This window comes from Chelmon rostratus, chromosome 17, assembly GCF_017976325.1.
Source record: "Chelmon rostratus isolate fCheRos1 chromosome 17, fCheRos1.pri, whole genome shotgun sequence".
Classification (NCBI taxonomy): Eukaryota; Metazoa; Chordata; class Actinopteri; order Chaetodontiformes; family Chaetodontidae; genus Chelmon; species Chelmon rostratus.
The window spans coordinates 7813590-7840490 of NC_055674.1; the positions used below are offsets into that span (position 1 = coordinate 7813590).

General features: G+C 43.0%; 1 protein-coding gene across 1 annotated transcript; it reads right to left on the reverse strand.

Moving 5' to 3' along the window:
• Positions 1 to 463: 463 nt before the first annotated feature.
• rhbdf1a (rhomboid 5 homolog 1a (Drosophila)) lies at positions 464 to 26887 on the reverse strand. The gene is made up of 18 exons (XM_041956840.1): positions 26559 to 26887; positions 9270 to 9414; positions 9035 to 9174; positions 6848 to 7061; positions 6334 to 6540; positions 5991 to 6113; positions 5556 to 5719; positions 4934 to 5185; positions 4734 to 4845; positions 4538 to 4612; positions 4250 to 4411; positions 4040 to 4140; positions 3875 to 3938; positions 3358 to 3452; positions 3192 to 3267; positions 2826 to 2926; positions 1677 to 1830; positions 464 to 1481 (listed from the first exon to the last, which is right to left on the reverse strand). Exons 2-18 carry the CDS (start codon positions 9384 to 9386, stop codon positions 1062 to 1064), a joined length of 2577 nt encoding a protein of 858 aa, XP_041812774.1. The 5' UTR covers positions 9387 to 9414; positions 26559 to 26887; the 3' UTR covers positions 464 to 1061.
• Positions 26888 to 26901: the final 14 nt, after the last annotated feature.

Sequence of the window (26901 nt, forward strand, 5' to 3'; positions counted from 1 at the left end):
GAGGACTGTGTGAGGACAGAGGAGACCAAGAGTGGATTCATGCGAAACATGAACGTGGCTTTGCAGTTCATAATTTGACTTATCAGACATCAAATTATATTCCTTCTGTTCACTGTAGAATCTTGGCTTTGTGAGCTTAATGTTGTTTTCCATTTTTTGATTATTATTTGTCAAATCATTCACAGTTCACTGTAATGTAATTGAGATAATTAATTGAACATTTTGTGCATTACCTCTGGAGTTGTAAATACTGTTGTATTTTGGTAAACCATATAAATCAGAAGATGAGAGTATCATTACTGTAAAAAATATTTTCTTGAGGACAGGATGTTTCACAGATGTCTGTGTCTTTGTTGCATTATTAGAATAAACTATAAAAACAATCTTCAACAGGCATTTTCTGGTAATTGAGAGAAAGTCACAGACCATTTTAATTTGTAGATTTTTTTTTACTGTTGTTTTCAGTTACATGTGAGTAGACAGGTAGCTAAAACACTACCGTGTTCAAAACAATCATCACTTCTTGAGAAGCAATAAACAAATAAAAGAAAACATTCGAGTGTTCAGCATAATGTAACAAAAATATGGCAGTAGTTGGTACATTTATCAACAAGGCACCAAAGGTATCAATATTTGATTTTTTTGTCCCTGCTCCTGTATGAGGTTGCCTGAATAATAAAAAAAAAAACCTTCTGGAGTGTGAATGTAAAAAAAAAGTCTTCTCTGTACCAGCACCAGCTTGTCTAATTCCTGCCTCACATGTAAAAGGGCAGCTGGGAGCTTTGATGAGGTTCAGAAGTGCCAAACCTTTGTTTCACTGGACAGTGAAGGAGTAACAATGACTGCCAGTGAACATGGAGGTGATTAAAGGAAGTCCTTAAGATGAGTGGCATAGGTGTTCATACAGACAGAGTAAAAAAACACAAGTATATTGTTCACAGAGAAGGGGGCAGTCCCCCAGTCACACATGGGCAGAGTGGAGACACAGACTGGCTGAAATCATCTGTCAGTCCGCCTCTTTTGACCTGATGCCTTCCTGCTGTGCTCACGCTGTGCACACTTCAGTGGAGGTGCGCGTTGAGGTCGTACTTCTCGCAGAATTTGTCCGTGAAAGGGATGCAAGTGAGCAACTCGCACCATTCACACTTGATTGGGTAGACGTAGAAGAGCACCACGAGGCCTGAAAAGAGGCCGACAAACACCAGCAGGAAAACGATGATCTGACAGCGTTTGCGGTACAGGTCCATGCGGCCAAAGCTGATGTAGGGCAAGAAGGCGAAGGACAGGAAGAAGCCAGAGATGAAGCCGCAAATGTGGGCAAAATTGTCGATCCAGGGCAACAGCCCAAAGGCAAAGAGGAAGAGCACCACACATAGCAGCTTGGTGAAGGCCCTCCAGGGCTGGGCAAGGATCTGCCAGCTCTGAAACAACTCCACGAACAGACAGGCCAGGATCCCGAACTGAGAGCCGGCTGGCCCCACCTGAGACAAGGACAGCAGAGAGAAGTATGTAAGAACTACAAAGACATGTTCACAAAACAGACTCTACATCTATTTGCATTATATGGTGTTCTTAGTGAACATGATCATCTCCTAAAGAGAGACCTCTGACACATAGTATGACCCATAAATGCACTGAGATATTTCTGCAATGATATTTATGAGACTGGCGATCACCTCTGCTCTGTAGGGCAAGAAGATGGCTGAAGCTAAGTTGCCAGTGATGCCACTGAGGATGTAAATGATGGAGATGCGCAGCCAGCCCGCCAGCTTCTCCAGATCCCTCAGGATGGTCATCTGGAAAGCCACCGACACCAGGCAGTGAAGGATCCTGGGAGGACGGACATGGACAAAGTGCTCATGTGTGTGCAATGTGACGTTTCTGTATGTCGGTGAATAGCTACACGTGTTGGCAAGATAATTCCCCTGTGCAGAAGAGGCAAACCCCTCAACAGCCTGATGACTTTGCCCATCAACAAAATCGGTCTCTATCTCATTGAAGCTTAATGAGTTCGTGTAGCGAGGGCACTTTGTTTAATTACCCTAGAGACAGATAACCGACAGCATGAAGATGAAGCGCTGCTCCTCTTAACAGTGAGGTCAGCTCTTTGTGCTGACTGACTGACTTCTTATATCACAGAAGTACCGAAGTTCTTTGATGAAATACTCTTTCCAGTTAAAACGGATAGCTAGTGATGTACAAATAGCCATCCTAGTACTACTACCTACTTTTATCGGAAGTGTTTTATTTTGCATTTCTGCATACATACAGTTAACAACCACCTCACCTCTAGCCATTGTAGGTATTTTTGTTCTGCTGTTTATCTTCTGTTTTTATAGATGTCTTTTACAGATTTGCCTCATGGCTCGTTATCTTTCTGTGCATTTGTTTTGTTGTGATGTGACTATGAGTACATCGAGTGCAGCTGATAGCTGAAGCCAATTTCCTTCTACGTGTCAAACATATTTAGCCAATAAACCTGACTCTGATTCTGATCTTTTAATCATCCTGTTCCTCACCGCTGGGTACAAACACAGTGCATGAAAACACTGATCTAGTATATTTAGCCTAAAACCTTATGCTAAACTGTGCTTCTGGTTAGCAAGATATTTGTTTTTATGTGTACTATCAGGTAGCAAGCGTAATATATATATATTCATGTTTTAAGATGACTAAAAAAACTGATACAAAATAATGAAAAAAAAAAAAAAACTCCCTGAATATACTGTCAATTTTCCAGGAAATACATTCCCTTGTCTGTTTCTTTTGCCAGGTAAATCTATAAGGGAAACTCCTTTCCATGATCCTGACAGCTACTGACTCACCCAGCATGCAGGAAAAGTGAGAGCCAGAGCCTGTAAAACTGATCTGGGATCTCAGGGTTGAGGAAAGGCAACAGTCCGCATACGTCATCCATGCAGTGCACCTGGAGAAGGCCATAGGAAAGGAAAAATATTAATCTGACAATCAAAGATCACAAATTACGTGCAAACAGACAGATTCTACGTATTTCTTCCATGGAAGTATTTGGTGAGCTCTTGATCTGTTTTGATATTCAAGAAGTGCACAAAATAGTACCCCACAATGAAAATGGCAACACATGCAGCACAAATTAAGGTTTGCTTCTGTTATTTTTTCCCATGCAAGAGTAAAATGTCTCATTTGTGTGTAATAAGGCGAAAGTTGCTTACTTGAGAGCAGAGAGTAGCCTCCTCGTGAAAGTAGCCGTTCATGAAGTCACAATATTCCCGGGATGTGATTTCGCACCTTGGAAAAAAACAAGCAGCACTTACTAAATGAGTAAACTAATCATGCATCATTTGTCTTACTATTCCAGGATGAGTGTCATTTTCTCACCTCCCTTTGGTTCCAATGCAGCAGGGTCGGCCCGTGATGGTACAGTCTATATGAGGCAGGTTGGTGTGGTTCCCTGTGTTGTACCTGGTGCAAATCTAAAAGCCAGAGCGTTTTTTAGGCTTTATATAACCTGCTTTGGTGGATTTGTGCCATTTCATGATCTAGTCCAGAGTTCCATTCAAAACAAAATAGTGCAGTACTGAGTCAAGAGAGAAAAACTCCACTGAACCCCTCATAAACTGGTATGTTTAAACTGGTGTAAATTTCACTAAGAAGATAATACATAGAGTAGCATATCATATATCATATATTCAGTAATGTAATCGTTTCTAACATTAACTTCTTTCCTTTAAACAAATCTGTTACTTTTTTAAACAATGGAACAAAGGTAATTAATTCCTCCAAGCATTTCATCAAGGTCAGTTCACCCGTGGTATAACTTTTCGGAAAACCTGATCCATGACCTCCCAGTCCCCACTTCATGTCTAAGTACCAGACAGGGCTTTACGGTACTCACTGGCCACTTGGTGATGTCATCGGGCCATTCATGAGGTGATACTGAGGCAGGCTCTAGACATATCCTGTATTGAGACAAGCAGTATGCATATTACATTTACCAACCAGTATCAGTCAATTTATACTGCGCAATTTGAAATACAAGAGCTCTGCTATTATGTCTCACCTTGGATCCTGATGGCACACAGAGCCGTACTGTCTGTCTTTACCATTTAACTGGGGAGTGCTGGAATGCCTTGGCCACTTTACCCACACAGCCAGAGTACTCTAGAAATAAAACCACAAACAGAGGGGGTTAGAATTACCCACAGCTTCTATCTGGAGCTGAAATATAACGGTTGAGGAATACAAATAAAAATTGGGTTTGTTGACAGACCGAGCATTCCTCCTCTGAGGTCTGAACACAGCCGGAGCGATCGTTCCGCACACAGCAGGCAGAGTTGCGTTCGACAGCTCTCTTTTCCCTGATAAGATCATGCACCTGCTTGTCCTGCCGCATGCATGGAGAGTATTTGGCCCCCAAGTGGATCAGAGATTCCTACCAATGGAAAGATAAAGAGAAAAAAGTCTGAAATTTAGTATTTATTTAAAGATATTTACACATAATTATTGCTTGTACTCTTTTTTAAAATCTGTTAAAGTCTATCAAGACAAGAGTGCTTACCGAACCCGGCCCGATCCAAAAGTTCTCCTGCTGTACAAACTTGACATTTTCATACACGCCTTTGTTTCTTAAAACCTAAATCATAGGACATCCAAATCACAATGAGTGCAATCAATATGAAACGAGTCGTAATGAAAGTGATGAAAATGTGTGTGCTGACAAAGACCAATGTCACAGCTGAGCTGCTGTTACTCACAGAATCAACCGTTTCATGCTGGGAGAAGCCCACTGGCGCAATACCATAGATACATACAGCCAGGATAGTGATGAGCAAATGGACAAAGGTGATCCAGTATGTAAAAAAAGGCCTAGAGGAAATGGAGAGCATCATTCATCAGTGTCACCCACAGAGGGAGGCAAGCGCTCATTAGTCAGATATGTGGAAATGTGCAGTACCTATGGTCATCCATGTCCTCTATCTGCCTCTTGACGTAGCTGTCAATGCGCTTGCGGTAGGTGCGGTTTGTGAGCTTTCCTACCATGCCCAGTCCATAAGGTCTCTTCTCTCTGGCAAAAAGCTTCTTGACAGGTACAACGATGCGCTGCCCACGCCGCTGTCCGGTAACACTCACCACCTCCTGCCGCAAGGGCACCTTTGGTGGTCCCGGAGTTCCTTCTTTGGCTTTGCGCCACCCTCGCTCCAGAGGTCTGGAAGAGTTAACGGTGGAGATGGAAGAAAGGACAGAAGTGAAACGACCTTTCTTTTCTTCATCATATCATCCTTTATCCGGGATTTTTAAAATAGACATTTTCAGGGGTTCAGGAGTATCACCTGCCTATATCACCAACCAGATCAATCATGATATATCATGTTTTTATGAGACTGTTTATTGATAGAGCTAAGAAATCCTAATTTTTATGTTTTTTGTTTTGTTATGTTTACTCCTGTTGGTTGGTTTGCTGGTTTGATATGACGTGCAAGTCTCACGGTGAAAACTGTTTCCAAGTAACACGGATTAGTCATCATTTTAAAAATGTTGGCATCGGCACAGCCTGAATGAATAACACTAACACTTACAGCATGAGGTGACTTCTCTCCAGCTCTGTCTTATCTAGGGCACTGCCTGTCAGCTCTGTCTCATCCTTCTTGCTGCTCGGCTCTGCCTCTTTCATGGCCGCCTCAGACGGAGACTCAAACACCTCGTCTGCAAACGTGGACAATTCTTCCTGCATCAGAATATCCTAGAACAAACAGAGTGGAAAGGAAATAGTGAGTAGAGGTTCAAAAAATCCTATTCCCATGGGTTTTGAAAAAGAGAATTATTATTAAATCATAAAAATACATGGTTACAATAATAACAACAGCATATTGCAACATGTTATTTTTGCTTTTATTGTTATTGTTGCCTGAACTGTGCACTTTGAGATTTCTATTCGAATGTAAAGGGTGTTATAAATAAAATCTATTATTATTATTATTATTATAACAACATAGCTGTTTTCCCTTCCTTACCCTGGCAAAGAAAGATGTGTCCAGTTCATCAGGAAAGTCCACCATGTCCTCCTCCATGAAGCTGGCAGGGGTGAAGCTGCGTCTTTGGGCCCGTCTTAGAGTGCTCTCCCGTAATGAGCGTCCCTGACACACACACACGCACAAACATATATGCATTCACAGAGGTAATCTTTCCATCAGAGTTGGTTACAAAGTAGTAGAGTACCAATTAAATCTTAATTAAGTACAGGAATTAGCATGTACACAAGTGTTTGGTACACTTATTTTAGTTTGTTTAGTGTATTGTACAAGTAAAGATACTTTTACAAGAATTGTACACATTTGTATTGAATCTGTTCCTCACCTTGACAAGCGCTGCTGCAGCCCTGAAGCTCATCTTTGCCACAGACTCCCTCTTCCGTCGGCGAGGCAGTCGGTTGAGACCTGAGCGGGAGCTGGTGAAGGAGCAAAGCGAGGCTGCTCCAGGGGTGATGGGGGTCTGAGGCACGCTATAGCCATCCACCTCCTCTACCATACGAAAGGCTCGGCCTCGCGCCAGTGGGTCCACAATCTGGAGACCAATGGGTTCATGTGGTAGTTAGAAAGAGCCAAACATTATGAATTATCAAGAGATTTTACCTCAGACTGTCAACACATGTTGTTAAAGACTGATTTAACACAAGAGACAGGCTCAGAATATTTGTTCATAATGCACCTGTGTGCCAAGCTGATGTCCCAGTTGATATTTTCAAGAGCATTAATTTTCAAGTTAAAGTACATGATTATCCACCATCTGCACGGCATGTTTTCAGAAAATAAATAGGCTGTGGATTCAAATAAGAACAGCATTTAGCAAAGGAACCCATGTATCCCTTTACCTTTTGCATGCCATGCTGTGAGGAGGGGACATAGAGAGGAGGTGGGGTCTCAGTGCTGGTTAAAGAGATGTTGTCCTGGCTGGGCAGATCCATCTCTCGGATCACCTGTGGTTTCAGCTTTCCATAGCGCAGGCTGCAGTGGCGCAGGCTTTTCCTCTGCCATTTCTGGGTAGCATCGCCGTCTTTACTGACCCCAAACCAGTCCGCTGTTCCCCTAACAACAAAAACACTGCCCTGTCAGCTCTGGGCGAAAGAACACCTGCTTCATTTCTCACAGAGAGATTAAATGCTATCTAGAGGCACTCATTGATGACCGCCTTCAGAGCCGTATTTGTGAAGGAGTGGAACAGCAAAAACATGAATGAGAGTGATAAGAACCGGCTTCCGGGATTTAGAAAAAAGTGTCCAATAGCAGATAGTGCAAGTAATAGGCACAGTAGAGGGAACAAGCCTGGGCATGTTTATGTCCAGACACACCATGGGAAAGTTAGGTAGCCAGGTACACACACTCTCACACATGCCAAATGCATGGTGGCGAGTCAATGTTCAAAGAAAGACAGAGCAAGAGATGAGTTCTAAGGCTGCAAATAAAATCCAATTTATTCAGATTTTCCTAATCTTAACTGACACAAAGCAAATTCAATTCACACAGAGAATGAGGGATTTTTCTGAGGTTTTAATTGTGTCCTCCTCCACTCTCCACATTCCACTGAACCTCGATGAATATACATGTTGTTGAAGTTGAAGCCTAATAAGTACCAGAGCAAACAATGTTACTGCACCCCAAGGGCAGGAAGGGGAAGTGGAAACATTCTTCAAAGGAAAGTTCAGGCAAGCTAGCTGTTTCTACACTAATTACCAGCTGCAGAGTGAATGTTCAGTAAAGTTTGGCTGAAATCTATTTGTAACTAGCTCAGCTCACTCTTTCTTTTAGCAAATTGGTTTTGCTGGTTGCCTCTGCTCTCATGTGTCAGTGACATGATTGTACAGGTAATATTCAGGCATATGTGTGCCTTTCTTTGTAGCAGTGGACATGTCCTTGCTGATCTAGGTTTTTATCAGTATGATTGAACACAGTCCTGACCTGGCATGCTAGCCTTAAAACGTTGGCTCGCTAACAAGTACCGTTCATAAGCAACTTCTTGTGATGAAGGCTGTTTGACAGATATGTAGGGCAATGTGTGCCCTTCTGACTGTGCAGCTGGGTCGTTACTGTAACTCTAAAAGAAGAGGAATTTGTAACAAGGAAATACTTCTGGTTTCAGGTCCTCTTCTGACTCAGTTAAAAAGGGGGCTTTGTGGCAATGACACACAGCTGCAAGAGCAGGCAACAGAGTGACAAACAACAATTCTTGTGAATGTTGTGACTCATTTGTAACACTCTCTGTCAAAGTGGATCCAAATCTACATTTTAATTTACACTGGCAAAATCATGTCAGAATTAAGACTGTAAAATGAACATACATACAGTATACTCACTTATTTCTTAACAGTAAATAAGTAAGTATATGTCTGACTTCTGAGCCTAACACTTGCATCATGTGAGGGGCTTCCTGCCGTACCTGAGCAGGGTTCTGGAGAGCGAGTGGTGTTTCCTGGTGCTGCGGCGAGCAGCCCGCTGCCCCTTAATGGGCACCGTGTTAATCCGCTCAAAGTGCACCCTTCTGCTGCTGTGACCAGGCAGAGCAGAGCCGGAAGGTGGCGAGAAGGAACAGAAGGAAGGAGAAGCAAAGAGAAAAGACAACAACAGGCAGTGAGAAGGGAAAGTGCAGCTGGAAAGTGCTGTAGCCATCATGCAGAGTGAGCAAAGCAGACTGTTTGGTCGAGACTTATTTTTTTTATTAAGATTTACAACATTAGGAAAGTTATTACCAGGCAGATGACATCAAGATTTTGAATCAGAAACAGCCATGCAATTTGGAAAAAAGTGAGGAAAGCAGGGAGACACAGGCTGCCAACACCCTCCATTTAACTCATAAATCTTACACAAGCATGTGCTGCTTAGCATTTTATTCCATAATCTGTAAACATACTGTAGTCTATGAGATGTAAAAAAAAAAAAAACATTTGCATGCATCTCTACAAAAGAGTTGTGAAGTTCTCCATCTGATAATCTTTAATCATGCTACAACCCACATACATCAAGATGTCAATTTATAAATCCAATGCATTGCTTACTGCCTTTACCTCTTTATGGTCTGAGTGATGGATGACTGGCGTTGTAACACAGGCCGCCGGGTGTCAAAAAGGTCACGGGGTGGGGACTGGAGGTGAGAGGTCTCCACTGGCATGCTGATACTGCGCAGGAACCCCTGCCTCTTCACGGGCTACACGGGAAAAGACACATAGGAAACGTGTAAACACAAGACAGAACTGAGAAAGGTGACAAAAAAGGAGAAGGGGATTTAGACAAAAAGAACACCTGAACAAAAGTGGGAGGCTCGTCTAGTGACATCTGAGCCGTGGGAATGTCCAGTCTGAGCCAGGGAGGCTTCTTCCTCTGCAGGCTGCTGGTGCTCTCCCGCCGTGGTTCAGCCATGTTCTCTGTCCCACCCCAGGCCTGCCAGCTACACAGACAGAGAAGAAGAAGACGGTGTTATCATAATGTGTCTCAATGAATCACATATAATCTGCATGAACTGCCATTAAAAGACATCATCAACATTTCAGGGTATTGTTTCCAACTATGAACATGATGGTCACAATGATTTTGTGCTGCAAAATTGTTTCACAAGAGGGTGCTAAGGCCCCTCATTTGATGCAAGCATGGGTGTGCATGTATTGCTGTTCATTAGATAGCAAAGGGGAAACCACAGAGAACAGGCTACGCTTGTTTTTCCCTTCCCCAAAACATTTAACAGAGCCATTAAAAAAAAAGCAAGAAATATTTGTGCTGGAGAGTGAGGAAGTTTGCAGTCTTACAAGGAATCCCTTAATTCTACAGTTAAAATCAAACTTAATCCCCATTTGTGGTTAAAAGTTGCTCTGCTTCCACAGACATCTATCAGAGACTAATGACTATGTATGCATTCCCATGACAAGGCCTGTGGGCCTAAGGAGGTGCACAATAAACCTCACCATCAGACAGCCTGCCTGTAGCGGCAGCCTTGTTATCATCAGCCTCTCATTTTATTGTCCCACCATCTAACCTCACTTCTCTGGGCCTGGTGGTTCATTTCCTGTCATTTTCTTAATCCTCATTATTCCCATGGAAAACTGAACTCCTTTACCCCTTAAAAGCACACAGGCATCATTTGTACTTCAAACTAACAAGCAGTATCCCACAAGAAATTGTGTATGTATATTAGATTATGCATTCATTATTAATAAAAGTGATATTTCACTCTGCAGACAACAGGAATGTGCAAAATAATGACCGCCTTTCTGCAGAGCACAAATGTGTAAACTTGCGAAATAGGGTGTCTCCTCAGCTATGGAGCTGTTACAAAACCAAATGAATTTGAAATATGCCTTTCCCGTCCTTCGGTTATTTCTGTTTCAGAGTCTCATTTAGTTAAAATGCCTCTCAAGATGCCATCACCACACTCTCAGTCTTGTTGTCACATCAGGGCTTTGGGCTTTAAGCAGTCACAACAGGTCACGTCCTCAACTTCTCCTGTTACAGATCCAGCTCCTTGAAGTAAGTCCACAGTTTCTAGTGACCACATCTGCTTCACATTCCCATTTTAACACACCACAGGCTTCTGTTTTAGCCCAAGTGATGATGGGAAGTGTTGTCAGTGGATCTCAGCAGAGACGGAAGGAAAACCTCAGACTGAGGGCAGCAGGGGTCATCACCAATGTGTTAATATTTAAACACAGTCTAGCTCTCACGTTCAGATATTTCTCAATTCACCAGTTCACAGAAGGACACTGGTATACTTCCCATATCATAGGCTGACATTTCTACCACAATAAAGTTCTTGAGAGTGCTACAACAGACAGAAACTAGGTGTGATCATTAATTTGCATTGCAAGTTGCTGTAGTGGGGTTTCATCTTTCACTCACTGTCAGTCTGGAAGGTTTTGGCTTTGTGCATGTATTAGGCTTTTATATTGAATGTTGTATGACCTCCAGTGACATTGTCTGGAGTGCAATACCAGATTAGCAAGACAGAGTGGACCAAAGATGGCTGCTGCAGAGTCAGAGACTCTCGAGTGTGGGAAACAGAGAGAGAGAGATGGGTGGATGAGGACTATTAAACAGAGTGAGGACATGACAATATGACTTCACTCATGCTTTGTTTTAATTACTAAAGAAAGACTGAAAACTCATCTGCCTTTAAATGCACTGAGAAGAATCATCACAAACTTCATTTATCTCATGGACTGGTTACTAGCATCAGGGAAATGCAAATTTGACACCAGTATCTCTGCTTGTGCACAACAGCCCTCTCTCTTGCCCCAGGCTACAACACCCGGCATTTAATTACTTTCGCCATTAGTTCAAACAGCGGGGCTCCTGATATAGAGCAGATCAGTAAAGGGAGGGGCCATCAGCTTCAGGGTTGCAGATTGGAACTGACTGAGACTGAACTGAAAGCAGACAGCGAGGGAACCTAATTTTCCTCCATGCTAAACACTGTTTGATTGCTTAAGCTTTGGCTCCTCCTGCTTTAGCGATGTTTTGCTGTTGAGGCTGCTCTGAATGAAGGATGGGTGGAAGCAAATGAACTAACTAGTACCTGTGCTACGCTTCTCCTCCTGCTTTAGGCCTTTTCCTGCCTACTGTACCAGACTCTTCTCATCCTTATTTGCATGTGGTCTCTGTCTGAGTGGTTGCCATTTACAGACAATTACAACTTCATCATTTCTTTATGCCTGCTTTCTACTTGCTTGACAGATTAAACCCACACAGACTAAAAAAAAAAGTCAAATGGAGTGAGAGCGTAGCTAAAATATCTGACAGTAGTAAAAGACAGTGAGACCAGAGGCGTTAAGCATCTGTATCGCACACAGCAGCAAAGACTTCTTCTGATTATTCCAAATTCACTTTCATACATAGACATGTAAAAGCAGTCTTGCAGAAGATGTCAGCAAAACTGCATTAATGCAGCCATGCAGCTATTGTTATGGCTTTCTATTAGCCTGCTGATCAGTGGGTTGTGAGAGCATTTGGTCAAAGCCCAAGGTAAACCTCCAACATCGGACAAACAGCCAAGCCAAGTGCCTTGGAAGTCTGTCTCCCTCTTTCTCTCTCGTCCTCCTCCAAAGTCAACATGGCAGCTGAACTGGCATGGGCCTACGACTCGTGTCTCATGAGGAGTTTAGGTGGAACAGTTGGCATAGCCACTGCTCAGACGCAAGCACGGCTACGTAAGCCACCAACTCATTTGTCGCTCTGAGGGAGCTCTGAATATATCAGTAATTTCTCCATCGAGTATTAAGTAGAAATCACTGCACAGAGTGTAGGACTCAAGGCTGGTCCCTGTCAGAGAAAGACGGGTCGTCATAGACAGGAAGACCTTCAAAAAGAGAGATATCCTTGGGGGAAGGAGAGTTGATTGAATTCTGTGTTGAAAATTGTCCAGGCTGGAGGATTAGCCCTCCCTTGACAGCGCATGTTATCTATTCATGGTCAAGTTCAATGGTTAAAGAAAATCAGCGGTAAAGCAATGTTTTAGTGAGGAAGACAACAACTGAACGCAATCATCGTGACCAACTACCCAGCTAATGCACAACAACGTCTTATCTCACTCTAATGGTGACTGTGCTTTTTTTCTGGTTGAGATGTCATATGGCAACAATTCAAAGCGCATAATAGTTTTCCACAGTGTTTACATTCCCAGAGCTGATCTGAGGCACACATTCTTTAGACCACCGTGATTTAATCTAGTTTCGCAAAAAGATTTGTTTTGACTTCCAGATTCACATCTAAAGAGGGAAAACACCCACTGCACCTTGGCTTCCTGCTGTCGTTTGGCCCTTGTACGAATCTAACACTTCCTACTCAATCATGAGACCCACGACAAGGGTTGTTTTTAATTCTGGAGCCGACACTGCCTCTCCAGTCCACCTTATCTCTCCATTAGGCACGAGAGGACAGACAAGCGTTCACAACACAGAGGACAAGTCGACATCTCTCCAGGTGCAGAGATGTCCAGCAGGCCATAATGACTGGGGTTGACAGGCGTAACCAGCACTGTCTTTCTCTGTCTGGGGAGCTGCGATCTATTGTAATACGTTCTGCATACAAACTGAAGCCCAGCGAAGTTTTCCATGCCATCATTTAATATAATCACTTGGTAATGGTCTCCAGTCATGCGGAGAAAGGCACTGGCTTATGACAAAAGAGGCCCAGCTGTCACAGGTGAGGCTTAAACCAAACAGAAGACTGGCTCAGTGGCTGGAAGTCTAAGTGCCACCTTGAACGCACTCAAAGTGAAGTAGAAAAAAAAAAGCTCAGTGAGGGTGGGGACCGTGCTACCGTGCACAAAATAACCAGTTTTCTCCGACCACTCTTTTGCCTCAAATATGTGGAGAAGCTTGCAAGAGAGCATTGGCCTTATGTTTCGCATTCATCATAAATAAAATAGTAATCTGGCCATGCCCTGTTTTACACTGGTGTGTTTTCTGCAGATGCCTTGTTTAAAATGTCCCTATTCACTACCGTGCATGTAGAGAAATGATGGATACAAAGTGCACATGACTCTACCATATCACGCGTTAGAAAAATAATTTCTGAATTAAACATGTCTGAGACAGTCTTGTGAAATATTTGTACATTCTTGAAATCTTCTCTATCCGGGGCCATTTCTAATCTCAGTGTATGCCATATCCACATTCCTCAAGATCTCTGGCTGAAACTGAACCAAGCTGAAATGGCAGAGAAGGAAACCACATGAAGTCTAACCATTATGGACAGGAGCTGGCTGGTTTCCGGGTACTGTGTGTACTCTGCTGCTCTGTGCTACTCTACAGGAGGCAGGCTAGCAGCAGCCACACTGAGGGTGGCTGACAGAGCTGTGTCATTGAGGCTGACAGATGCTCAGATGGCTGGCCAGGTAGGGCCTTGCCTGCTCCTGGTACAGATTATAGAGTCAGGGTGGACAGAAGACGGGAGCAATTGCTGCCTAAAATGCATGGTCAGACTCAATGATGGATGACCTCATTAATCTGGGTGGTGAGAAGTCCAAACACCTCATTCTTGAGAGCTGCAGTGCTTCCTGGCCTCAGGTCTTGGTTCCTCTTTCATCTTCTTTGTCTTCCTGCATGTTGCTGACGCTACTTATGCTCAAATTATTCCATGTATTAGCAAGCTTTTCAGTATTGAGTGATGTTGCTATAATTCAGTGTAATTTAAGAAGGTTCCAGATTGATTAACAGATTACTGTTTTACAGAAAACCTAACAACCCAAACAGGTTATGTTTGGTTTTCCACATGCTGCAAAGGTTAGTCATTCACTATAAATGTTCCTACTATCCATTGTTTTTTATCTTTCACTCCATGCTGGAGGCAATGCTTGACTGGAAACAATGGAGGGAAACTAGGCTATTCAGGCAGTCATTCTCCCAAAGTTATCCTCTCACTAACATAACACAAAACATTCTTGGTAAAGGCTGTCCTCAGTATAAAAAGACATAGAAAACATATCACACATTTCCTCAAATGAAATGCCATCTAGATCAGACACACTTAATGCTGCCATTGTGAAATCAACCTCAATACATAGTAGCTGTAGTTCCCTTAAACGGTATTTCGTAATGATGAGCAGAAACTCATGACCACCACATTGTCATTCTTAGTTACTGGGTGGAAAAATGTGGGAAACAATGTGAACGGATTTCAATTCCCACAGACAGACGAAACATAAATCATTTGCACTTAATAACACTGCAGGCATGTGTCTTGTGTCCTTCCTACAGGCATCTGAGGCCCATCTGTGCATTAATTGCAGAACGAGGCTTTTGATCTTTATATAGCACACCATGCTTCCGACTGGGAAGAAGCAAGAAGCTGACAAAACTACAAAGCTACCAATGTTTCATTTTGGTAAGGAGAAGAGAAACAGAGCACAGAAACAGGCACGAAAATAAATGTGTTATACTGCAGAGCAGACATTAATGCCAGGTCACTTAACCAGTTGTGGAAGTTGATTAGGGTACAGAGTTACTAACAGTATATGGCAGGCTCGTGTTGTAAAGCACTTTGAGTGGTCGGCAGACTAGAAAGGCATTACATAAATACAGTCCATTTACCATTTACCATATGGGAGTAAGCATTAGATTATTTCTCCGACATCCCTCTTTGTTTCTGGGTGTTGTGGCAATGATGAGCAGTGCAACACATGGCTTCCAAAAGCCACAACACAAATAAAAATTAGCTTTTTTCCTCAGTCCAAGCTTAAAGCCTCTCTCTATCTCTCTTTCTGCCCATCTTACAGGGAAGAAAATACTCCAGAACAGCCAGAGGCCAGAGAATGAAGTGTAACTGAGCACCAGTAAAGCTGCAGTCATCTGAATTGACCCTAGTGACATGTGACAGGCTGTCACATCAAACCAGCCCTTACGACATTAAAAAACACACAGCAGAAATATCCGCTGCAGCTGACCCTGAGATCAAGTGTCATAGCTAGCTGAGGGCCTGGCATGGTGGGCGGGTGGGGCTGCTGTAACTGGCAAGGTGGGTGGTTGAGGGTTGGCATGGCTGACAGACCCAGCCAAGAAGGGTGGAGCTGCTCATGCCTTTTCCCCATATTTTCCACAGATCTTTAGCTCACGCTGTCAGCACTCGGTGGGATTTTACAATGGAGACTTAACCTTTTAGTGTTAGTGGTTTCAGTCTGGAGTGACAGATTTGTATCAGGTCCATTGCCAGACTCCCTCACTGTCATAACAGTGTTTACTAAATGACAGGACCGAGTGCCAGAGATATGAATAGCTCATGAAAGTATAAATGGCCCCCTAACAGCGGGCTACGTGCATGTGGTGTATTTATAGAGCTCAATTGCAAAAGTACGTCTGGATGAAACTGTAGACCAACATAAAAAACATCCTGCTCCAGATCTCTGCGCAATGGGCTGTTTTCTGTCAAAAGCAAACGTGACAACATCTCTCAAAAGCGGTGCACATCAAACTAGTTTGTGGAACTGAATGCGTCTGTTAATCTCAGCAGCAGAAGCAATATCTGTTTTCACCATCGTACTGCCTGGCTGCACCGCCTGTCTTCCTCTACAAAGCCCTATACTGTATATTGCCAGGCGAATGCAGGTCCTAGAAAATTGCACTTGTTTTTTTTTATCAGCACAGGACCCAGCCTTTCTATGTGCAGCAATATCCTGCACAGGAAATCAATATGAAGGGGAGGTGAAATGCGTTAGCAGAACGGAGAAACCAAGAGATGCAATTACTTTAATCTCAGTGTGTTTACAAACAGAATACCAGCCAACTGAATATCAGATCAGCATAGCACAAAGTTTTCTTCCTTTTTGCTATACAGTTGAATTAATACATGTGGCTTAATCATGCCCTTGAATTATTTAGCAGTCTGCACAGGTGAATTATTTACTACATCCATCCAACCGGAGCTGCTGTGCACATGGCAGTGGCCCCCTCTTTTCTCAGGATTGTTAGACTTGTTTGAGCTCACAACAGATAGTAAAGACCTTTCTTCACTTCAGTGGAAAAATAAGGCTAACTTGGCAAATCAGCGACATGTCTCTGTCCAGAGCTGTGTTTGTGTGTCTAATCTTGAGGAAGAAGCTGACTCCCTCAGTGTGGGCTGTATATAAACCTCATAGGCCAAGACCGCTAGATATGGTTCTATACAACAGCAAGAGCTGCGTGTATATTCCATTACCACTTCAGTTAGATCAGGTAACGCCCTGTTGAATCAGCTCAAAATGAAACAGCCTGTTTCAGGACAAAACTCTTGAGCAAATTTTAAGCTAGGACTCCAGCTGGCAGACCTGAAACCACTTTGTTTACCGTAGAAGCTTATCTTCAACTTGCTGTATCTCCAGCTGTACCCTACAAGGAAGCTCAATGCCTACCACAGAGTGGGAAAAACCAGCAGCTCCCAAAATGGACTGTACAACTCACACTCGGGCAAAGAAAGTATGTGCATGCATGACAAACATGTACAGTTGATGAAATTCAACAAGACTATGACACTCCAGAGGAGCCGACCTCATCTGAGAGGCTCACAGAGAGCTGCTGTGGATGTTTAAAACTAACAGCTTCAGTGGCCAAATTAAAATATGGCTGAAGCTGCACATCTGGTTCTGCAATGAACTGGTATGTCTAATGTAAGATACTGTAGTTTATTCTGAGAGGGATGAGAGGCAATTAGATGACGTTAGGATTCTGTCTACATAAGCAGTGAATGGTGATAATGATATCAATGTAGTTAGATTCAAAACAGTTTTTTGTTTTGTTTTGTTTTTTCCAAAAAAGCATGTTGCATTATTTGGAATTTTAAGAAAAAATGAAACAGAGAATTAGAAGTCCGAATGTCTTTTCCAAAGCATGGAAATATTTTTATTCTACATTACATTTCCAAATTAGAGGGTTGTCACTATTACATAGCCCTACATTTGCACTACTCACCAGATATATAATAAGGAAATCAATAAGATGGGCATCAGGCATTTTACAAGGTTATAATATAGTTCTAACCCCTTGACCTGCCCTGGTTTGACATAACATCCTTAATTTATAGCTTACTAAGAGACACTTTAAACAACAAAGGGAAGTAAGCCATCTTTCGTGCAGCACCCAATCCTCCCAAATGTCTCCTGAGACTGCAAACAAGTACCTCATTGTCTACGGGAGGTTTGACATTCTCTCAATAAGTGAGTAAGAGGAGAATCTCAGAAAAAGCGTGCCCTAACAACATGTGATCCCCATCTAAATAGTTTCCAGCATGATATCAGCCTGAATCAAGCCTACAAAAGGCAGCATTGTGTCGCCTGGTGTGGACTGGGCTGAACAATGGTCATTGTGCAGCCTGATCATGGTCAAAAAAAGCAAGAGCAGGCTGAAGTTTTCATTTCTCCATCAATGGAAATGGCGCACTAAGCAAATTCCCAGCTGAGATAATTACTCAGGGTGAGACACAAGACGAGGTAACTCCATTATGGTTGAGCAGAGATGTTGTATTGGCATATATGGTTAATGGAAAAATGCTATATCCAAGGACAGCTTATCAAGTCTTAAAAACAGAGAAAACACAGCACATACTGTCATGCTACCATCACAACTGTTTAGTTTTATCTTTGTGAACTAATCAATCAACAGAATTAAAAATACTTCACAAAGGAGAGCCATCAGCTCTGTCATCTCACATCCTCTGTAGGAGACCACCAGCATGGAGGGAGGTCAGATTACTGCTTATTTTACCAAGGAGTGCTGGAGGGAAGGAAGTGCAGAGCTGAGGAGGGGGAGGCGTGCAAATGAAGGCAGGAAACACACTGCAGACCGGTCACATTCTCTGTGTCCGGTCCACATAACCACGGAAACAACATACACTTGCTCACATGCACAGGAACACATCCAAACTGCACATGTAAATACACACATCCCATCCTCGGCCGTGATGAAGCATACGTCACTGTACTCAGAAGATAATAGCCCGTGTTTGAGTCAGGCCTGCCGCCCACACCGGCCTGGCGCAGAGCAGTCAGAGAGTGAGATCTTAGTGTAGTGTGACATCGAAGCTGACACATCTATTGAAGAGAGCGGAGGAAGTGTGGCCTGCAGCAGTGGGACAATGGGAATTATCCATATTAGCATGGATTCAAGCAGAGGAGAGAATAGAGGCTGTCTAGTTTTTCATGACACAGAACTTTCCAAAGTCAGCCTCTAAGTTGGCATTTGAAGGGGTTTTCAAAGGCAGTAAGGAATGATTGGTTAAATTTAATTTATATAGAATTTTTGGTCCAAAACTCATGATTAAAATTACCGTTAGTATTAAATTCTTCAGGATTTGAAGATTAAAATGTGACATCATAGGAGAAAAAAAATAGCAATCAATGATAAACCGGACCACAGATTTTGTTCTCAAAGTTGGAGAACCCCTCTTCAGTTGCTTTCTCTTTCTTGTTGACCGCAGCTGTTGAACACCCACACCAAGGACATGAGATAAAAATTTACACACGTGCACTTATCAAACTCTCAGAACTACACAGTACACAAAGGCCTACTACGGCAGAGAGAAACTAAAAATGTTAAGAACAGTTTACACTCACTAGTCATGAACCCAGGATATTAGTCATTCAATCTAATATTAGAATACTTACCCTCAGATGTATTACTAATTTGATTCACAGCCTCTATATTTTTTCATAGATTGAGTCAGCCTTCACAGCAAGGTCTGATTAGGGTTTTCACTCTTTCATTCTTTCAAACGTTTCATTTCACACACTTGCTGAAATTACTAAAATGCCTCTGACAGACGCAACCTTCACAGGCAATTTCAGAAAATGCCTCCTTGAAAGGTTTGCAGACCTGTAATAGCCCAGAGTACAGATTATTGACTGATTTTCACGACTGCAGGCTGTGAATACATATGTACACGCACACACATACACGTGGGTGAGCATGTGCATGTCTGACTATGAGTGTGCAGTGTGTACGTGTAGGAGTGCACAGAGTCAAGTCAAAATGCATTAACTGTCACAAATCAGATTTCCTGTTTGGGATAAAAGCACAGACTTTGTCGCAGGTAGGAGGACTGTACTTTTATTTTATTTTTGCAGAGGCAACAGCTGCAGACAACTAGTAAGTCTTCAGGTTCCCTTCTGGATTGGAAGGAGGGAAAACATTTTTATTCCACAAAAAACAACTAGGTCATTTTAATAAAGCTCCCATATTTGAATCCTTTTCATCTGCTACACCAGAAAACATGCAGATGAAAGAGAAGCAGAAGAGACAGAGAGCCGTCAGTACAATTAGTCTTACACGCGCAAAGTTTATCTGGTTGGTTTACAGAAGATAAAGCAGTTTGACCAACAGATATGTGCTTATTCACAGCTACAGTATGTGCTCTAGTTCCCAGCACTGCTCGTGGTGGGAAGAGCACACTCATCAATCCACATACATCAACTACAACAACCCCTCTGCTCAAACTACTGTGGAAAAAATTATTTAACTTTACAAATAGTGATACGTGAGATATATGTGAGTCTGAATGTTCCTCAGTCACGGCAGTGGGACACAAATGTGGGTCACAACACATTTTGGCCGAGGGTGTGTGAACAATGTAGATTGTGAAGCAATGAGTCACATAAATGTGAGGTGAGATTTGGGTCTTTGTGTCAAAACACGTGAGAATCACTCATCAAGGCGGTGACATTTTTTGTGACTGATGTTAAAAGACAGTCCTCAAAAAAACATTTCAGATAATTAGTAACACACAGATCCATGTGTTTCTCTGTAGACGGTAAATGTGTGACTTGAATAGTACTGAATTCAGAAGGTTAGCATTAGATGCACTGATATGGGTAGCAAAAAACTGTTTAAATCATTTGTATCCTAAACAATGGAATATTTTAGACTCATGATTGAAATAACTGGATTTCTGTTCATAGTAATTTCACTTCTTTTAGACGTTCCCCAGAGGTAATTCACAAAAGAGTGTTATGCTGGTTGTAAAAGTCTGCAACAAAGCAGATCACTGATCAAAGCAAATAAAACCTAATTTCTAAGATTTTCGGTTTTCTGAAGTCCATCCACTGCTGCATTTCACCCAAGACATAATAATTTCATGCATATAAAAGCTAATCAAGACATAAGCTCACTATGACATAAGCCACTATGAGGAAGTGAGGGGGCATCCAGGGGAACACCCAGAGGGGGAGCAAGGGTCCCTGTGCTGGGACCAGGGAGATATAAAAGCGAGGATGATGGGGAGGAAGGAGGGAGAATGAAGCCACGCAGCTGGGCCAAGAGATCTGTGGAAAACTCCCAACAAAGGCACAGGAAAACTGGGAAGGCTGGGTCAGGTCCTCTGGGACGGTCACAGGCCCAGTGAGGGGGAGGCCTCTTAAGTCCAGACTTAACTGAAGAAAACACACAGACTCTTTGTCTATGGAAATAAAGTCAGTTTTCCCCAGCGGGTCACAGAGCGCACATGAAGGGACACTTCCTTACTCTGCTCATGGCTTGACAACATGGAGCGACAAATGATCAGAAAATGAAGTTTTGGTGAGGAGACAGAATGTCTAATTCAGAGAGAAGTGAAGTAAAGGAGTGGGAGTACAAACCCCGACAGCCTCCGGGAATAAATTACTTCTGATTTGCATTACTGTTCATGTTTGTTTTTGCCTAGCGAATATGCTTCACCACATATTAGGCTTCGAGCGTGAAGCCTTCACTATAACTGGGCGTGATCAACTGGGCACCATAAATGAGAGGCTTTACATCATTTTCCCTGGCAAGTGGCATTACAAGCTTTGTCAACTGGCAACTAGAAGGGAAAGTTGGCACGGGTGTGAAGAGAAGCAGCAGCAGTAGAAAAGGAAATATGCCAAATATTCAAATATGCCAACAGGCCTGGCTTGTCGCCACATCAATCTTACTGACTGACAAACATTAAATTAACCAAAATCCATTTGTATAAAAAAGTACAACTCAGTAGCATAATGGGACTTAAAATGCATCATGGGCACACTTTGGTGACCTTTCAGCACTGGCATTTCAACGCTTACATGTTCAGTCAAAAGAAAATAACATTCACTAAACAAACTCACAAAGATCCACCTCTTCCGAAAAAAGCCAGTAAAAGACAAGTCTCAGAGGAGTCCAAAACACACCCTCATTTCTGGGAAAGCTGCTGGAGTGAGTTTGGTGCGTGGTATGCGATGTTGGTGCGACTGTTGAAACTGTCCAGATATAACTGTGTGTGTGCACTTCCATTCAGGGAACAGTCAACTTGAATTTAGCAGTCTGGTACACAATGAGGAATCACAGCCTCTGGGTATGACGACTGACTGTGCCAAAGATAGGGGGGTGGGGGGAGGAGTGAAGGGGGCTGGGGGAAGGCTATCCGATTTAAAAATGCTCTCTCATGGCCACTGTAACAGTGCTGGGATACTGTATCGGTCAGGGTTTTCCTTGAGTTGACAATGATCTGAGAAAAAGTAAACAGACACAACACAGTGCTGTCATTACAGCAGTCGAGGCTGGTGCTGCATGCGTTGCACAACAGCCTCTAATCTGGATTAGTAACATACAAAAAGTGAGTGGCTGTATTTTGAATATCCAGCTCATGCCTGTCTAATTCTTCCATAATATGTCAGACTTTAGTTTTAAATAATGTAACCAATGGCTTTATGGAATAAATCATCTATTCGTGAGCAGTAATAAGACATTAATATGAACAACTTTTGGGTTGCCAGATTGTTGTAAATCCTGTGAATTAATGCATATCCTCCTCTAGAATAACTTGCACTTCCTTTTTAGGTAGCTTTTTAAATAAACAGTAATAAAACAGTCATCTGCACTAAACTAGGTAGAATTCAAACAGGAAGACTGCACTGATTTTTCAGAAGTTGACCATCAAGCTTTGAAACAAAAACCCTCTGTCAAGGAATTTTACTATTTCGCAATTGCAACATACCTGACATATATATATTTCTGTCTCGAGGCACCAGGTAAAGAGAGACATTTATTGGTTTATCTGTGGACACGCCCTCTGAGGGCTCTTCACACTCAAAGTGGAAGATCAAAGTTCAAGGAGCCATTGCTGCCTGACTATAAGCGCCAGCCTTCTGAGAAAACACACACAGCATTCCCACAGTCCTGAAAACGAGCTTTGTCCTGAGGTTAACCAGCCAGACACCATGTCAGTGAGAACACAAGCTACGGGACCGAAAAACACCCTGTAACTACCGACCCCAAATTAGATGTTTTCATCGCTGCTGCAGCCTAATGTTGGCCTAAATCAAATAACTATGAAAACAATTCGTAGCAACCTGTATTTTCAATTTAATCACCCCTCTGACTTTTCTCCAAACCTGTGCATCAAGGGTTTCTAGTAAATTCTGTGAATGCCCGTTCATGTATGGCTGTCTGACTCATGACAGATGAGGTGCTGACTGAGAGAAGGGCAGGGTGGCATGCTGGCAGACGGAGGCCTTGGAGGCTCAGAGGTAGACCTGAAATAGCCCTACTGCTGCATTACAGCATTACATCACAACTGAGTTCACCGTCATGGCTGCCGCTGCATCATGCCACAACCAAGATATCATGGGACGGGAACAATTGAATGCAATGGCTGTGAGTCACACAACTGAGCCGTCAACAGGGGAAGCACTCTGAGATCGTGCAATACTTAGTACACTGTATTTCCACGCAGACAAACAAGCAGCTATAGCGTGATGAATTCTACAAGCAACAAACAGCACACTTCCTGCATAATTAAACCACCACAACCAATTCATGTTTTGGTGTTTGGGTTTCTCCTCCGATAACAAGGTAGAATGTATCTGCTTGCAATCCTTGTTGCATTGAATGGCAGACACTCGAGACAAAACTCGGTTTCTGTATTTCCCTCAAATGCCACATTATTTGACATACAAGAAAAATGGCTCTTCCTGCTCCTGACAACTTAGTCAAAACCGTAACCACATCAAAGTCAAAGAGGTACTAGCTAAGCGAGTACCAGCGAGGACTAGATCAAACACTGCCTGTGGGCTCTCTCACCATCAATGGCCTGTAAAACCATACCTGACAAGCTTTTTAAGCTAATGTCTGCCTGAGGTCAGCAGAGGGAACAGTTGCAACCAATATATTTAGCAGGAACGCATGCGTATTGTCTCTAAAGCAGCAGAACAAGTCGGTTAACATGTTTGACCTCTCCAGATACTGCTGCCGTGCCCCACATTCACAAATCAACCAACAAGGCATTTTTCAATGTAGCAGTTTTCACACAAAGTCAATGCCTGCTGTGATGACAGATACATGACAGTCTCACAGAAATATGCAATTCAGCTCTACAATACGTAAACTCATAAGCTTTAACAAACAGTGCATGATGTTAACCTCTTCAAGACTATGCACTCACAGGGAGTGGGCCAATCATTACAAACTCAGGATTAGTGGACAAGCGCTGTTTAAACCTACAGAAATGTATTCTAATTTCCAGTTTCCAAACATATTAAATATCTTGAGGTGAATCTCTGCAAAGGGCATATAAAACAACGCACAAAACTTCTACAATGCTTCCCTGTGGTGTAACGGTGCGGTCATGGTGCCTTGTGCTGTTATATGTGACACAGCAGATATGGAACATTAAGTAATGTTGTTATACAGTGTGGATTCTCTTTTAAAGTTGGATACTTTGTGGGAACTTTATGGGAAATCAGCATCCTGTCAGGGTTTAATAGGATGTGACCATGTGAGATTAAAATCTTGCAGAATTATCATATTATCCTAAAGTGTAGAAATTGATATATCACAGTCCTTAAATAAATCCAATGCATGTTGATTAAGTACAACAGATGAAAATAGACTTTTAGACAGACTTAATACAGTGTACTATACCACTTTACTTATAGTATTACCACTTTAAAATATTGTGAGAGCAAATTTCTACATGGACAGTAATAAATGCAAACTTCAGGTCTCCTGGTAAACAGGATTCTCAAGCCAACAAATTCCTCGTGATACAGATGTGTTTGTCAGTGAACCAGCCTGAGGTTATTTAGAGAAGCATGTGTTATGCACACATGGGACTGTTCAGCCCAGTGACGCTACGCTCAGAGAGAGCTTTATCCAGAGACTGAAGAAAATGACCAACAATCATAGAGAGTACACCCACGTTCGGGAACAGGGAGATTTCAGAAGGTTTCTTCCAGGAACACTATCGCTGCTTTGTAGTCCTCATCAGCAGAGCATCAAATCTACAAAGAGAGCCCATTCTGGACCAACAAAACTGTGTCCTGCTTGTAGATGCATCATCTTGAAGTGATTAGGCCACATATGAAAAACATTGCTGTGGTGCTCGTGCATAGTGATGCATGCTTTGAGGTGTATGGACAGAAATGTCTCTTGAAGAATGGCGATGAATAAAGGTATTTCATAACCGCTGAGTGTAAAATCCTGCTCTGTGGCTCTTTTTAAGGCAACATCATGAAGCGGTTGTACAGGACTGTGCACTTGGCCAGACTGACAGAAAGACAGATACCGCGCCATGAGTCATGCAGGCATGACTACAGTGTGGCCCCCTCAGCAGCCCCCTGAAAAACTCACATACCAACCAGTCAACACAGGGCAGCCTGGATGGTCCACCTGCCTCAGCAGAGCTGCTCCCAGCTCCCAAGTATCACGTACCCACATGCACCCACATAAACATCCAAACTACACACACACATTGGGAATATTCTCTCTGGTGTCCAGAGGATGAGCATGACTGCCACTATCACACATCAGGGCCCTGCTTTATCGGTGTGATTACATCACCTCCAGCCATGATCCCCCTCTCCCTCCATGTGATAAGGTTTCAGGAACACTGGGCACACAAACCAGGCCATGTGCTCCTATGTCCTGTCTGCCAAAATAACTCAGCAGTTTCTAATACAGTACGTCTATGGTTTCACTTCAGTCTGGCCAGGTATTGTAGGACATTGTGGCGCGTAACCTTTCCGATGTCAACAAGTTTGCAGTTTGTTAATATGTGAGCTGCCGTCCTGGAGCTTTTGACCTCTGATGAGTCAAATCTAGACATTTAGGTGGCCCCTCCATGCCTATGACTTTGTGGAATTTGTGCCCTTTTGTGACTGTCTGCCATGAGTCACTTTGACTCACCGTGTGTAAGTGCCTCATGAAAGCCACAATTCAGAAGAAAACAGAAGAGATCTAAGGAAGGAATAACACTTTCAGGTTCAAAAGGGTCGAGTGCAGGGAGATGATTTGAGAAGCACATGTGGTTTGCTGCTCTTTTCATCCACATTTTCATTGTGAATTATGTAACATTTGTTTTTAGCCATCTATATTATGGCACAGCAAATGTGTGATGCTGCTGTTGATTCACATAAAACATGCATAAACATTCGTGGCTGCCTATGAGGAAGAAAACGATGCTGATGATGACCAGGAGAAGGTCGGAGGAGGAGGGGGAGTGGGAGGAGGATGACAAAGATGAGTAAGGTCATGGTGTGACTTAATGCATGATGTGTTGTGTGACATATTCAACACTGTCATGCTGGTTCATTCCTTTGTCCAAAATTACAATTCGGCCCAGCTACCTTCTATCAGCCTCCAGCCATTTAATGTTCCACCAAGCCTTTGGCTCATACAGTGTGGCTATAATGAAAGTAATCGCTCCTAAATTTGGCCAAGTTTAAGTGAAAAAGAAAGCAAGACAGAAAAGAAATTTAGCCTCTCAGCCTCATGTCATTTTGGACATGAGGCTCATTTCACACCTCATTAATTCCACTTCTCTTGAACGTGTGGGGTATTTCACACTTTTTGAAAAGGTGATTGGGCCTAAAGGTAGATCCAATTATACTACACGAGCACTTCAGCCAGCCTACTTTGACTATAAAAAACTCCGCAAAAAAGCAGCGCAAATGGCTCAGCACCCTGTAACCTAAATGATGCTCAGCACACTACGTGAAGGGCTCCCGTGTCGACCGATTGACCAGTAACTCAATCGACCAGTATAAGCTCGTGTATCCTCCTCGATCACGACGCGTGAGCGCTTCCTCCGGCTGCTGCCTTCCGTATGGGCGACCGCAGGAGACAGTCGTGAAATAATGACACAACTTACCCTTATAACGACCAGCTCAGATGATCCCCAGCAGTGAAAAAAAAAATCCGGCTTCACAGTTTTTTTCCCAGGCAGCAGATGAGTGATTTGTCACATCGTCCTGATAGCGGCGCAGGAATAAACGCGCTTCTTCTTCCACCCCGCAGATGTTTTTAAGCCAAGCCCTGCGCCGTGGTATTAAGTCACTCTTGATCACACCAGCAGCAGAGGCAGTCCAGGGTGATGTGGCCGAAATGTGGCTGCCCGTCCGGTTCTCTGGTTCCCACCTACGGATACAGCATTCCCACACTGCTCCATGGATCGGCCCGGGGCAAGTTTTCTTCTGCCGGTTGTAGCCTAATTC

Bases quoted from the DNA above. Each gene is read 5' to 3' on its own strand.
- rhbdf1a (XM_041956840.1), bottom strand. From the start codon at position 9,386: ATGGCTGAACCACGGCGGGAGAGCACCAGCAGCCTGCAGAGGAAGAAG. The intron at 9,175-9,269 runs GTGTTCTTTTTG...TTTCCCGTGTAG, and splicing joins AGCCTCCCACTTTTGTTCAG to CCCGTGAAGAGGCAGGGGTT. The intron at 4,846-4,933 runs GTACTGCACATT...CATTTCCTCTAG, and splicing joins GAGGACATGGATGACCATAG to GCCTTTTTTTACATACTGGA.